Source organism: Electrophorus electricus, chromosome 3, assembly GCF_013358815.1.
Source record: "Electrophorus electricus isolate fEleEle1 chromosome 3, fEleEle1.pri, whole genome shotgun sequence".
Taxonomy (NCBI): domain Eukaryota; kingdom Metazoa; phylum Chordata; class Actinopteri; order Gymnotiformes; family Gymnotidae; genus Electrophorus; species Electrophorus electricus.
This window is the reverse complement of record NC_049537.1, coordinates 2,142,501-2,155,000: the sequence shown is the minus strand read 5'-3', so window position 1 is coordinate 2,155,000 and position 12,500 is coordinate 2,142,501. Positions and strand designations below refer to the sequence as shown.

Sequence of the window (12,500 nt, the reverse complement as noted above, 5' to 3'; positions counted from 1 at the left end):
CAATATAAATGCTGAACAAACGGACCAGGGCAGAGCTATCGGTGCACTACTGGTGGGTGGGGGGTGTCTATAGTTACGGCAACCTCTCTGGCGCTCACAGGAAGATGTTTGAGGCAGACTGGTCCTTTTCTCCTTCTACCTCGCCGCATGTCTCTGCTGGCCAGTTATTGGCGTCCAGGATTCCTTTATTTGACAGAGATTGCCAATCTGTCCACTTACAGAGCTCCAGATAGACCTGCCCGTTGCTGTGATCTATACAAAGACCTGAGAAGTAGTAACATTGACCCAGGCTGTGAACTAAACACATTGTTTACGGATCTGCAAAGAAACAACAATCACAAGGCTCTGTTGCAGTTGTTTACAGATTTGACTAGGTCTTCCAGCACCCTAAAGACGATCACTTTTGTTCACTTTGTTTTTCATTCCTTTGTGTTTCCCTTCTTTCTTTTTCTTTCTGTCTGTCTCTTTTCTCGCAGAGGTCTGGGAAATGTCCTCCCAGTTTATCGTCTCCGTGTGACAGCCCTCCTGCTCTCCAGCCCGCTAAGGTCCCTCGGCCCCTGCGACCCCCCGGTGGAAACCCTGCAGCTGCGTCGGGCACCATGAAGTCTGACGGTCTGGGTCCGACGGCACACGCACCCTCTGCCACGAAGACCAAACCCCCCAGCAATGAGCCACAGCCCTGCAGCAAGGCTAGGCCGGCTGCTGGCGCAACCAACAGGAAATCGCCATCCGCCAATAAAGCCGTCGTGAACGGTAGCGCAGACTCTGTGACCCGGAGGGAAGACTCCTTCGCTAACGGACCTCGGAGCTCAGCCCCGGGTAAAGCAACGGCGGACAAGAGGCCCGTACTGGGGGCCCGGCCCAGGGCCTCCACCGCCGGGTCGGGTGGGTCGGCGGGGAAACCCACCAAGGCTGCAACATCAGGGAAGGACTTGACTCAGGGCCCCCACTGCAACAGCCCTGTGAATGCCCCCCGGGCTCAGACCACGCCCTCCAGCAGCATTGGGAACGCCCCCCGGGCTCAGACCACGCCCTCCACGTCGGGCAGCGCCTCCCCAGACAGCAGCACGAGCAGTCCACGGAACAGCGGCCATGTTGCCTCTGCAGGTCTGATCACACCCACAGCCGTCGCCCATCGGAAATGCCCACCCACTGTGCCAGGGACTTGTGCCAGCACCTAAACGTTACCCTAGAAACCTCCCGGGGCCCCTGGGGGGTACAGCTGGCTGGCAGTGTGTGCTGTGTTGGCAGAGAGAGAGGCAGGAGGGAGGCCGACTTGGGTCACGCTCGTTAGCAGGGGAAGAGTGAACGTTTGTGCGACAGAAGATGGAGTAGCTGGGACTCAGCCCAGCACCAGATGGGGTGTGACATGTTCCACACCCCATCTGGGGGGGGGGGGAGACCAGTAATGGTCATTCTCAGTGAAAAGAGCGTCAGTCACTCCCCGTCCCAAGAGAAAGCAGATAAATAACGGCTGTAAAAGGAGAGAGAATGCCAAGGGCAGAACATGAAAACGGAGCAAAAGTTGGAATGGGTGTGAACGGCTAAACTGAACTGTGGGAGGGTGTATAACTCTGTGTTCTCTTCTCTCGGCCGCTGCGTCTTTTTCTGCAGAGTTCACGGCCGTGTGCGTACGGGCGTGTGAGATTCTCTGACGAGAAGAGTAGGATTTAGCACGATGCCTCGTCTGACTTGCGCTGACGTTGATTAACGTTCTCCCATATAACCAGCACAGTGGTGTTAGTGTTGGAAAGCATGTCAATCGGTGTCATTATTTTGGTGCTGCTGGGATGTAGTAGTGTACTTTTGTACACTCTTCCTGAAATAGCACTTTGTAAGTTATAAAACAGGATTTTGTAAATGGTCCTGCCAAAAAGATATAAACATAAGTTATGGTTCCCATAGTTACAATTGATATGAACTGTTTAAAACCTAATAAGCTTCTCTCTCTCTGATTTCTAGCTCTCAGGCCAAAATCCCAAACCAAGTCAACAACAAAATCCCCACTGACCAAAACTGTCCAGAAACCCAACACAGACAAGACTAACAGGTGAGCACAGCTAAACGTAGCTTTAGACCTTTAAAGGGACATGGCTCCCCCTGCTGTTGATGGATCTGAATTGCAGAATGTTTAGTGCACTATTTCTGACTTCTTCTGACTCTAGCTTTTGACTTTTTTTTTTTTTTTTCCTCCATTCGTGCAGAGATGTATGGTTAACTTCCCTGTCTTTCTGTGCCTGTCGCCCATGTCTTTCCCAGCCCCACACACAAGGCGAGTAGGACCAGGACCACGGCGGGTAACAGAGCGGGCCTCGGTAGCCCTGCAGTGACCCGTACAGAGCTGAAGAGAGGCCTGCCTGGGGCGACCCCTCCTCAGACCCACGGTAGGACCACACCTCTGTGAGGTGCTCGGGATGCCGCGATGGGACTTTTTGGGGGTTGTTTGTGTATGTGTGTATTATGTTGTTGTTGTTGTTGATGATGATGATTATCACCTTGATGTGTGTGCGTATGCGAATAGCTTCATCTAGACTGAGCTCCGGCCTGAGTTCCAGGAAGCCTGCGTCTCCCAGAAAAGAGGAGCCAAAAGATGGTGCCAAGAAACCAGCCAAACCCAGCGCAGAATCCAAACAGAACACCAAAGCAGCAAAACCCACGCCGGCGTCTCCTAAACCACCTCCCGCCGCTGCAAACAAAGCCAGCCTTAAGCAGAAGCCTCCGGAAACTCCAGCCGCAAAATGTCCCGGCAAGTCTGTGAGCCCATCCAAGCACCCCTCGCCCATGGGGTCCAGAAAGTCAGCCACACCGGTCAAGGAGACTCAGAACACCGCAAACCCCAAACACAATTCCTCCAAAATGGCAACCCAGCAGGCAAACGACACCACCGAGGAAATAAAGGATCAGGTGACAGGGCAGAAAGTGAGGTCACCTCAAAACGAGAGCGACACACTTCCTGCCGGAGCAGCCTACTCAGACCAGCCCAATGCTGTGATCAAGACTGTGGCGCAGTCCTCCAGGGAGTGTTCCACCGCTAACAAAAGCAGCGATCCCCCAGTTAAGCGCAGCAGTGCAGCGAAGGCGGCAGAGCAGACTGGCGTGAGCGAGGGGACCGCGGGGACAGCGAGCCGAGCCACGCCCGGACATGCTCCTTCTGCTTGTCTCGGCTCTGGAGCCGCTCAGGCCGTCGGATCGCCGGGCCCGCCGCGAGACCAGGACCTCCCTCCGGACCTCCCCCCAGACACGCCCGGCAGCTTGGGCAGCTTGGGCAGCACGGATACTCCCCTGGAGGAGACGTGGGGCAGCGTCCACGCCCAGGCCAGCCCCGAGTCAGAGAGCGTCAGCGCCACCACGTCCTCGGACGACATCAAGCCCCGCTCAGAGGACTACGACGCGGGGGGCTCGCAGGATGATGACTGCTGCTCCCACGAGCGCGGCGCGTCCAAGTGCGGGACTATGCGCTGCCCGGACTTCCTAGGGAGGAGCAGCAGTGACACCAGCACGCCCGAGGAGCTGAAGATGGGCGAGGGCGGAGCCGGGCTGCGCGTGGAGGTGCGGCTCCGGGGCCGGGAGGCGGAGACTACCAGCGAGGAGGAGGCGGCGAGGCGCAGGCCGCCGTCCTGGCTGAGGCAGGACGGGGCTCCAGCAAAAGGGGAGGGGGATGCCGTGGCGACGGATGCCGCGGCGACGGATGCGAAGCTCCTCTCCTCCGAGGAGGAAGACGAGGAGGAGGAGGAGGAGGAGGACTCCGAGGACGAGAGGTCTGAAGTGGAGGTCCTTCCTGGTGGCATCGTGCCCCCTCAGGCTGAACCGTCACTCCAGTTCCAGGGCATCATCAACCCGGCGTTCGAGGACGGCGTCGACCAAGAGAACGAGCCTCGGGATTACACGGCCGCTTCCGGGTTCCGCCGGTCCGTCCTGCTCTCCGTGGACGAGTGCGAGGAGCTGGGGTCCGAAGAGGGAAGTGCTCAGGACCCCCTGCACCGGGCCAGCTGCCCGCGCTCCCCCTCGGACGAGGAGCCCGCCCGTGACCTCCAGGGGGCGGGGCCTAAACCTGCAGCTTTCTTCCCGGAGGGCCAGGGATCTCAGAAGGAGGGCCATGCGTGCGATGAGCCTGGCACCGCCCACCCGGACGCGCACACGAGCGAGGCTTCCTCCCAGGACCGGCCCTGTCACCTGAACCTACGGCTGGCTGAGCGTTACGGCAGCACGCCGTCCCAGCACGCGGACAGCAGGAGGGCAGACCTGCGGCTGGACTTACCTGAGCCGCAGGTAAGCGCCACCTCCCCTCCGCACCCTGCCCTGTCCACAGCAGGTAATGTATAATATAAGAGCTACACCCTCTGTGGGCGCCAGCCCACAAATGCTCCACCCACACCCTGCAACCATGACAACGGCTGTGCATAGAATTGCCAGTCTCCTTTGCAAAAACACAATCATCTGCTCGAAAATTCAGCGTAGTTAGAAGATAACTCTGTAGGAGGCTTTCATCTGCTGCAGCTACGCCAGAGTCCTACACATGTTAGAATGTTCCTGGTTCTTTACTTTCCGCCAAACATCGAGGTGTCGTGCTATCTGAAAAGTTCTCTAGTCAGATGCCGGTCACTTTGACAACCAAGCTACCTTCACGCTGTGGTGCCCTCAGAGCGTTTACAAACAGCAACGATATGATGAAGAAGCAGTTTTTGGACATCTTGGGTGTAAATGAGGGAGGTCATCTGCGTCATCAGCAGTAGTTGCGCCACTGCGCGTTGACACGAGGCCTTTCCAGTAAGGCATGCGATTATTTCATGTTTTTAGGCTCTGTTTTTTGTTTCTTTGGTGTGATGCATAAAGCGATTAATTTCAAGACATTGCAAAGCCATTCTATTAAATTATTTTTGTATATTTATTTGACATGTTTATGCAAAATACAAGCATTCATTCCTCTAAACTAAATTACGTGTGTGTGTGTGTGTGTGTGTGTGTGTGTGTGTGTAATATAAAAATTACACATGCGCACGCGTGCGCGCACACACACACACCCCCATACATGTGTATACACACACACACACACACACACACACACACACACACACACCCCATACATACAAACACACCGGAAGGTCTAGCAGAAATCATTCCGTGACTTTCTTTGATAACTCCTGTGCCAGCCTGAGTGGCCTACTGTCGCCATAGCGACTCTCCGTGGTTCCGATCATCTGTAGACCAAGCCAGGAACTCTTGCATGCTGACTCTGGCTGTCATTGTTGTTTTGTGTTTATTTTAACCTGCCATCAATGTTCATTTGGTTCTGTGTTTGTGGGTTTTTGTTCATTTGTGTATTTCCTTTGGCTTATTTCCATTACAGCACGTTGCTGTTAGTAGGAAACTGTTGTCATAAACTGCAGGTGTGCCTTTTTCTTTCTTCAGTAGTGTGTAGTATCTGTAGGTTTATCTGTATAGTCTGTGTTTTGTTTTCAGAAAAACGGTCCTGACATGTCTCTCTTTTTGTTCACACTCTTGTTTTAATTACAGCCTCCGATGAGCTGGTTTGCTTACAGTTAGTACCGCCACAGGCGCACGGATAGCCAAATAAACACATTGAATGGTCAGTAGTCTTTTGCCAGCATGCTTCTCATATCTGCAGTAACTGGGAGTGTAACTAAAGAAGTAGACAACTGTTAGTGTGCATCTAATGTAAAAAAAAAAAATGCACCACCCACAAGTTGCGCTACTGGATTCTGTTTCTTTGTGGTTATATAGACCTAAAGACATTGATCAATTTTGCACAGATCTGGATTACAGTGATATCGTCACGTGTCTGAACGAAACTGAGTCATGCACACAGACGCTAGCAAAAGCAAGGTTGTTTTTTGTTTTGTTTTTTCTCAGTTTGTTTTTGTTTGAGAGGCTGTGGATAAAAGAGACACATTCCACACAGGCTTCTTCTCTCTGTGCATCACCGTTACGGCAGCTGTGTCTCCTCATCTGAGTCCAGACCTGTTCAGCGCAGGTCTTTGGCCCAGTTTATCTGCACAACTGCAAGCCACAAGTCATTTAATCACTTCAAGTCTTGATTAAATGACTGTGGGGGAAGACAAAGTAAGAAAACCTTGTACAAATATGAGTCATTAGGCCTTATATCCGTGATTAGGCTATATATAGTACTGGGCTATTTTGAGCCAGTTTTAAGCAGCCTGTTACCTAGATTCTGAAGGACACAGTTGCACTAGGGGTGAAACTCCAGTCTGAAAACACACCACACAATGCATGTTTAAAAAAATGTTTGTTTTTTTTTGCTTTCCTTTATGTATGTTGTTAAAGAAAATGAAAAAAAAAGAAAAGCCCAAAAAATGTGTGGCCACAAACACATGGTCATTGTGCAGTATTGTCAATTGCTTTTAGGGGACTTTGATGGTTGTGACAGATTGGATCAAAGCTGCACACGTGACCGCCGCCTGTCTAAAGTGCTGTCCCCCATATACGAGATGGACGTGGGAGAGGCGTATGAGCAAAGCTTGGATGTGGGCGGGGCCAACGTCGGGTGCCAAGACGAAGCAGGGAGGGAAATCGAGGAGGTGGAGGGTGTGGAAGACGAGAGCAGCAAGTTTGCGGAGCGGGACTGGAGCTTACTCCGACAGCTCCTCACAGACCAGGAGTCCAGCCTGGGCATCATCAGCTCGGTCCCCGAGGACTTGAATCTCGCCCAGTACCTGATCAAGCAGACCCTGTCCTTGTGCCGGGACTGTGCAGACAAGCGGGACGCACCACCTCCGGAGAAGGAGAACTTCAAGAGGTGGGCGGAGCTTATCTCTCCCCTGGAGGATTCGACCACGAGCATCACTGTGACCAGTTTCTCTCCGGAGGACGCTGCCTCTCCCCAGGGAGAGTGGACCATAGTGGAGCTGGAGACACATCACTGACGCAGGGACCAGGGACAAGCCTGAATCGTAGATGTTCTTTTATCCCAGTCTTTAGGTACATTGTTCTCTCCTTCCCTCCATGTTGACATCTGGACTCTTTTTAAGGGCCTTTGGGGGGGGGGGGGGGTCTATTTTGGCTGCAAACAAGGTCGACTTGTTTTGTCTGAAGTTACGTCATACCTGTTTCTCTTCAGAGCTACGTCGTTGCGGATTGGATTGATGGACTTGATGCAGTTTATTTGCATGTGGACATTTTTGTATAAGTTATACTGTTTACTTGGTGTTGCTTCAATCTTTGTAGAAAACCAAAAAAATGCTCTTTTCTCTTTCTGTCTTAAATGATGGTTAGACGGTGACTTTGAACTCAGCACTGGAAGTAAGTGGTGGTTTACATTCATTGTACTTAACAGAATAAAATGTGTATGGTTGCACATTTCTCTGATGTGGTCTTTTGCTTTGCTGTTATAGGTTATAATAAACTGAATGATTACACTCTGAATATGGCAGCCCTGAATCCTCAGAAAGACAGAATGCTGTCATGTGGTTTACAACAATTGCTGCTTTCAAAATAAGGGATGCCATATATGTAATTAATCCCATTTTTAAATGTTAATATATTCAATAGATTTCAGTTTATTCCAGCTCAGTTTGAGTAACCTAAGAGGTCAACACTGTGATCATATAGTCATTCAGTTCAGGGATTATTGCAGTTTTTTTTTTGTTCTGTTGTTCACAATGTAAATACACTTGCTCTAAATGATTCTAATCCTTTATAACAGGCATTGTCCAAGGTTGTGACAGGAATCAAATAAATATAGCTACTAGATACCATGTATTTTTACAGAGAGAGAAAGTTTTAATTATGTAACGTTTTTCTGGCTCGGGTTGGCAATTTAAATTTATAGATTTAATTTTTATATAAGCTTAACTCATTGTAATCAGTAAATATTTGCTCAGTTAAATTTTCTGTAGCAGTCAAACAAAAATGTGTGCTTATTTTAGCTGCTTATTTCAGATATTATTAAATATCCTTTCCAAAGATAAAACAAAGCGAGTAACCGAACAAAGCCTTCGCCACCTCCCAGCTTCTCAAAACAACGGAGGTGAGTGAGTGCTATGAGAGCGGGTGTAAATTGGTGATGGAGGATGACAGCAGGCAAGACTTTTAAAGCCATGTCTACAAGCATATTTTCAGACAAGAATGTATTAAGAATTTAGCTACAGTTCACAAATGACCATCAAAACTCAAAATGTAAAAGAAAATACAGAAGCCATATAATCCCATGTATTAACCTGACCGCACAAACAACCAAGATGTCGTAGGCTGACTTTTAAAAAGTAACCAAAGAGTTAACAGAAATAAAGTCGACTCATGTCTAATCAGCCACATCTAATATTTAATATTATCACAAATCATCTGAATGGTGTGTGAGGTCCTCATCGATCGTAGCCTGTACTTTAAACACTAGTTAAAGCTCGATCTAGCTAAGATAGCTAACAATATTTCCCTCAAATGTGCTGAATTATCAACCTGCCTTTTTTGCTTACTTAAAATAAACACCCGCATTTTACAGTGAAAATAACAACTTAATGTAGATTTATAGAGTGACTCATGTTGTCTTTCCATTAGTTAGGCTAACCGGTGTAAAATGTTCAGTAAAATGTAAGCGCCTAGTGTTAGCTAACCTTGCTAATAGTTATAAACTCACACTTGGAGTAAGTTAGCTGCTTCTTTACTGTAGCTAACAAAGTCACGTAGTAAATGACAAAGCGATCTGGATAAGAGCGTCTGCTCAATGTAACGTGTTTATTACTGTTGTTTTTGAAATATTTAAATTCGTCTTGAACGGCATCTTACTAGCTAACGTTAGTAAATGAACGTTAAAGAAACGTTAGTTATCTTAGGTTACCTAGGTAACTAGGATAGCTAGCGCTGCTTATGACTTTCGTGGTTCTGGCTGTATTTCTGTCTAGCTAGCGGATATTTGTTTCACCAGGCAGTCCAACTAATTGGCCACGATGCCTCTAAACGACCGAAATAACCGCCTGGACATGAGTGCTGAGCGTAGAGCGTGTTATAGTGTAGGCCACACGGACTCCAGAGCTGATATTCGCTCGGCCACCTCGGACCCGGAGCCTCAAGGATGCCTTGGCTCTAAACAGGTATGTTAAAAACCAAGGCTACGTAGGGGGATTGATGCACAGCCGGGACAAAGTCGTGTCCAGTAGTACCACCAAGTGGAGAGTGACTTGAGTGAGTACCAGTACACACAGACGGTACTGGCAAGATGATTAAAAAAAAAAAAAACTTTTGCATTCAAATCCTATTATGTCTGTGGTTCCACAGCCAAGTACAGTGCACCACTGCACTACACATTATCATCTGGCCTTAGGAGTGAGCTGATTGGGTATGTTTTTTTCTTGACAGGCACATCAGGTTCGGACCCTTAGCCAAAAGGAGTTGGAGATAAAAACCGCTCAGCTGAGGAGGAAACCCGGCACCTTGGAGGAAGAGAAAGCATCTCTTATGCTGGAAAACAGAGGTCTCATTAGCCAGTTAGAGGCTCTACACCTTGAGCTGGCTGGCTCCAAAACCAAAGTACTCTCCTGTTCCAAGAGCCACTTCTGAACGTGAGATATTTTTTCCCCATTCTCCTGCTGTGTATATAAAAGCTGTCTTTGCTAGGTGTGTGGGTTAGGCTCCACGCGTGGACCCGAAACATCCAGTGTGGCTGCGATGAAGGAGGAGGTCGAGACTCTAAGGCTGTCACACAGGTCAGGGTTGTAGAGAGCAAATGTTAGTTAGATATGTGTATTTGATTATTTCCAATTCTCTCAAGCGCACATGTTTCCTGCAATACAGAGATGTGGACATGCATCTGAAGGAGACACACGGATCTCTGGCCGTGAGGAACACGTCGGTGGGTCAGTTAAAGGAGGAGCTGAAAGGGTTAAAGGCTGTCGTAGATAAACAGACCTGCAGGTAGTCCCAGTGACGTGCTTCGAGCATGAAATCTGACTGACAATGTCTACTGGTAAAATGTCTGAATATAGATAGATAGACGGATAGTTTGGTGAAAAAGAAAGAAAGAAGTAATACTGCAATTAATTCTAACACTGAAACATAGAACTAAACAGATCTATGTTTCAGATGTGTATGTGTGTGTGTGTGTGTGTGTGTGTGTGTGTGTGTGTGTGTGTGTATATATATATATATACACATACACACACACACACACACATGGATTGTAAGTTGGAAGAGTGAAAAAAAGGTGTTCAATACATTTCCTTGAGGTAGTTCACAACAGTTGTGCCTGGCAGGAGAAACAGAATTAAAAACTGAGCTTTCATTCAGAAACATTATTTTTCAGCTACTAGCAATAATGTTTCTTTCGAAAGTGTCGCACATCACAGAGACGAAGCAATCCAGGTAGCAACGAAACGGACAGAAGCCCTACAGGAGTTAAAAGTGAGCTTGTCTGACGAGATCAGAAATGTGGGTGCAGCCTTGAATCCCCTACCAAAATCCCTCATAACGCGACGCAGTGATGCAGTGTCAGGGTGGACTGCGCCGTTGTAGCTGTTTTTTCTTTTTCCCTCAGTTGACGGACCGCGAGGCCCAAGTGAAGAAGAGCTTGGTCCAGTGTGACAAAGAAAAAGCTGAACTAGAGAAGAAGTGTTTACAGTTAGAACACGAAGGAGACGAGAGGAGGAGAATTATTAGGTCAGTGCAGTCCAGACTATGAGAAACCAGGTCCTTCAAGATAAACATCTCAGGAAGTTATTTTCTTCCAGGGAGCCGAAGAAGGACCCGGCGCGCGTGCCAGCTCTGACCACGCCAGCCGCCACGGCCCGCTCCCTCCTGAAGGAGGCGCTCCGCTGGAACGCGGATCTCCGGCGTCACCTGGGCGAGGCGGAGGCGGCCGCCAGGGAGGTGGAGGTCCTAAGGAAGGAGAGCACGGACCTGCGGCTCCAGGGTGGCGAGCGGGAGGAGCGGTTGGAGGAATGCCTCAGGGAGGTGGCGCAGTGCAGGGCTGAACTGGCCAGCCTGGAATCCATCCACGACCTGCTGCACCTGCGGGAGGTAACACACCTGCTCCACCTTTTCTAAGGACACAACCTGTCTTACTGGGTTTAGATTTAAATAAAGTTTTACTATTTTACTTGTTAACTCCAAGGAAACATAGACAGTTCCACATGTCCATTCCTTACTCTTCTAACCTTACATGTAGTAAGCACGCCGTATAAATACTGCACAATATGCCTTAACAAACATGGAATGACTGGTAAAATATCAGAAAAATATTTTGAATAATAAGCAATTTCTTATTATTCAGCATTGTTGTTGACACACCATAAGTGTGTGTATGGGGGGGTGGGAGCATGCGTGCGTGTGTGTGTGTGTTAGTGCCCTGTTATTTGACATAGGATGAAGGAGCTGTGCTGTGTGCAAAGCGATGCTTACCCCCACCTGTGCTAGCTGGCAGCATCGCTAATCTTAAGCCAGGTAACATACAATGCAAGTCTTAGTCCCAGTTCAGGGAAGATGCTTAAGACAGCATGTGTATTCCTCTTTGCCTTGTGTTCCTTTGTTGTGTGTGTGTGTGTGTGTGTGTGTGTGTGTGTGTGTGTGTGTGCGTGTGTGCGGTGTCCAGGTATGCCCTACCAGCAGCTGTTACCTGTGTTTCGGGTGCTGGAACAGGAGAGGGCCAGGCTGGCGGAGGTGAACCAGGCCCTACAGGAGAGACTGCACCAGGCTGAAGACCAGATCTCCTCCGTGCAGGCCAGCCTCCAGCTGAAAGAGCAGAGTTTTCTGCAGCTCCGCACACAGCAGGAGGAGATCACGTCCAAGCTCAGCCCAAGAGGCAAAGAGGTGGTGCTTAGTGCGATCGCGTTTCCCTGCCTAAACAATTCTAAACACACCTGTCTTACTGTGTTCAGGAAGCCCACCTGTCTAACACCTAACACTATTGTTTTCTTAAAATAAATAAAATATTATAAATAACACTGGTCTGGGATTGGGATTTGTTGGTGGAAGTAGAGATTAAAAAAAACCAACAACTTCTGATTGAGGCAAAAAGATCTTAAATAGGTATATATGAAAGTGTATATTTAAAAAAATAATTGTGAAAGTCATGAGCGCCTTTCATCATGCTCATGTCAGATAAGGTAATTTGTGATGTTCTGCCCCCTGGTGGACTGGACTACATATTGCATCTTAAGAGCACATGGCGTCACACCCTGGAAAAGACTCTGGGAGAGGACAGACAGACACTGGAGAGATGTTTGCTGGTAATGGTTCTGATTGTCCTGAAGATTCAGGAAGGCTTCACTTTATTGTATGATCTTAGATTATTAGATTAAATTATATTATTACAAGGTCTGATTAAACTGCCACGCCTTTGAATTGATCAGCTCTGGGTCTTTGTATGTTGTTCAGCAGAACAGCAGTGGAGTTCAGCATTTTCAACACATTCTGGATGAGAAGAAGAGAGATGACCAGCGGTTGCAGGAGCAGTCACAGAGAGCTCACACTCTCAGATGTCAAGAGCTAGATGACCAAATCCAACTGGTACAGCCGTCCTGAAACCACAGCTC

General features: G+C 48.7%; 1 protein-coding gene across 5 annotated transcripts in view; it reads left to right on the top strand.

Annotated features, from left to right (window-relative positions):
* The window catches only part of btbd8 (BTB domain containing 8), a 22,487-nt gene extending 15,148 nt beyond the window's left edge, over positions 1–7,339 (top strand). For all 5 annotated transcript variants that reach the window (XM_035523927.1, XM_035523928.1, XM_035523926.1 and 2 more), the window contains exons 15-19: positions 477–1,107; positions 1,963–2,050; positions 2,260–2,384; positions 2,522–4,312; positions 6,385–7,339. In XM_035523927.1, coding sequence (XP_035379820.1) covers positions 477–1,107; positions 1,963–2,050; positions 2,260–2,384; positions 2,522–4,312; positions 6,385–6,902 — 3,153 coding nt within the window. In that variant the 3' untranslated portion in view covers positions 6,903–7,339. The remainder of the gene's footprint in view (positions 1–476; positions 1,108–1,962; positions 2,051–2,259; positions 2,385–2,521; positions 4,313–6,384) is intronic.
* Positions 7,340–12,500: the final 5,161 nt, after the last annotated feature.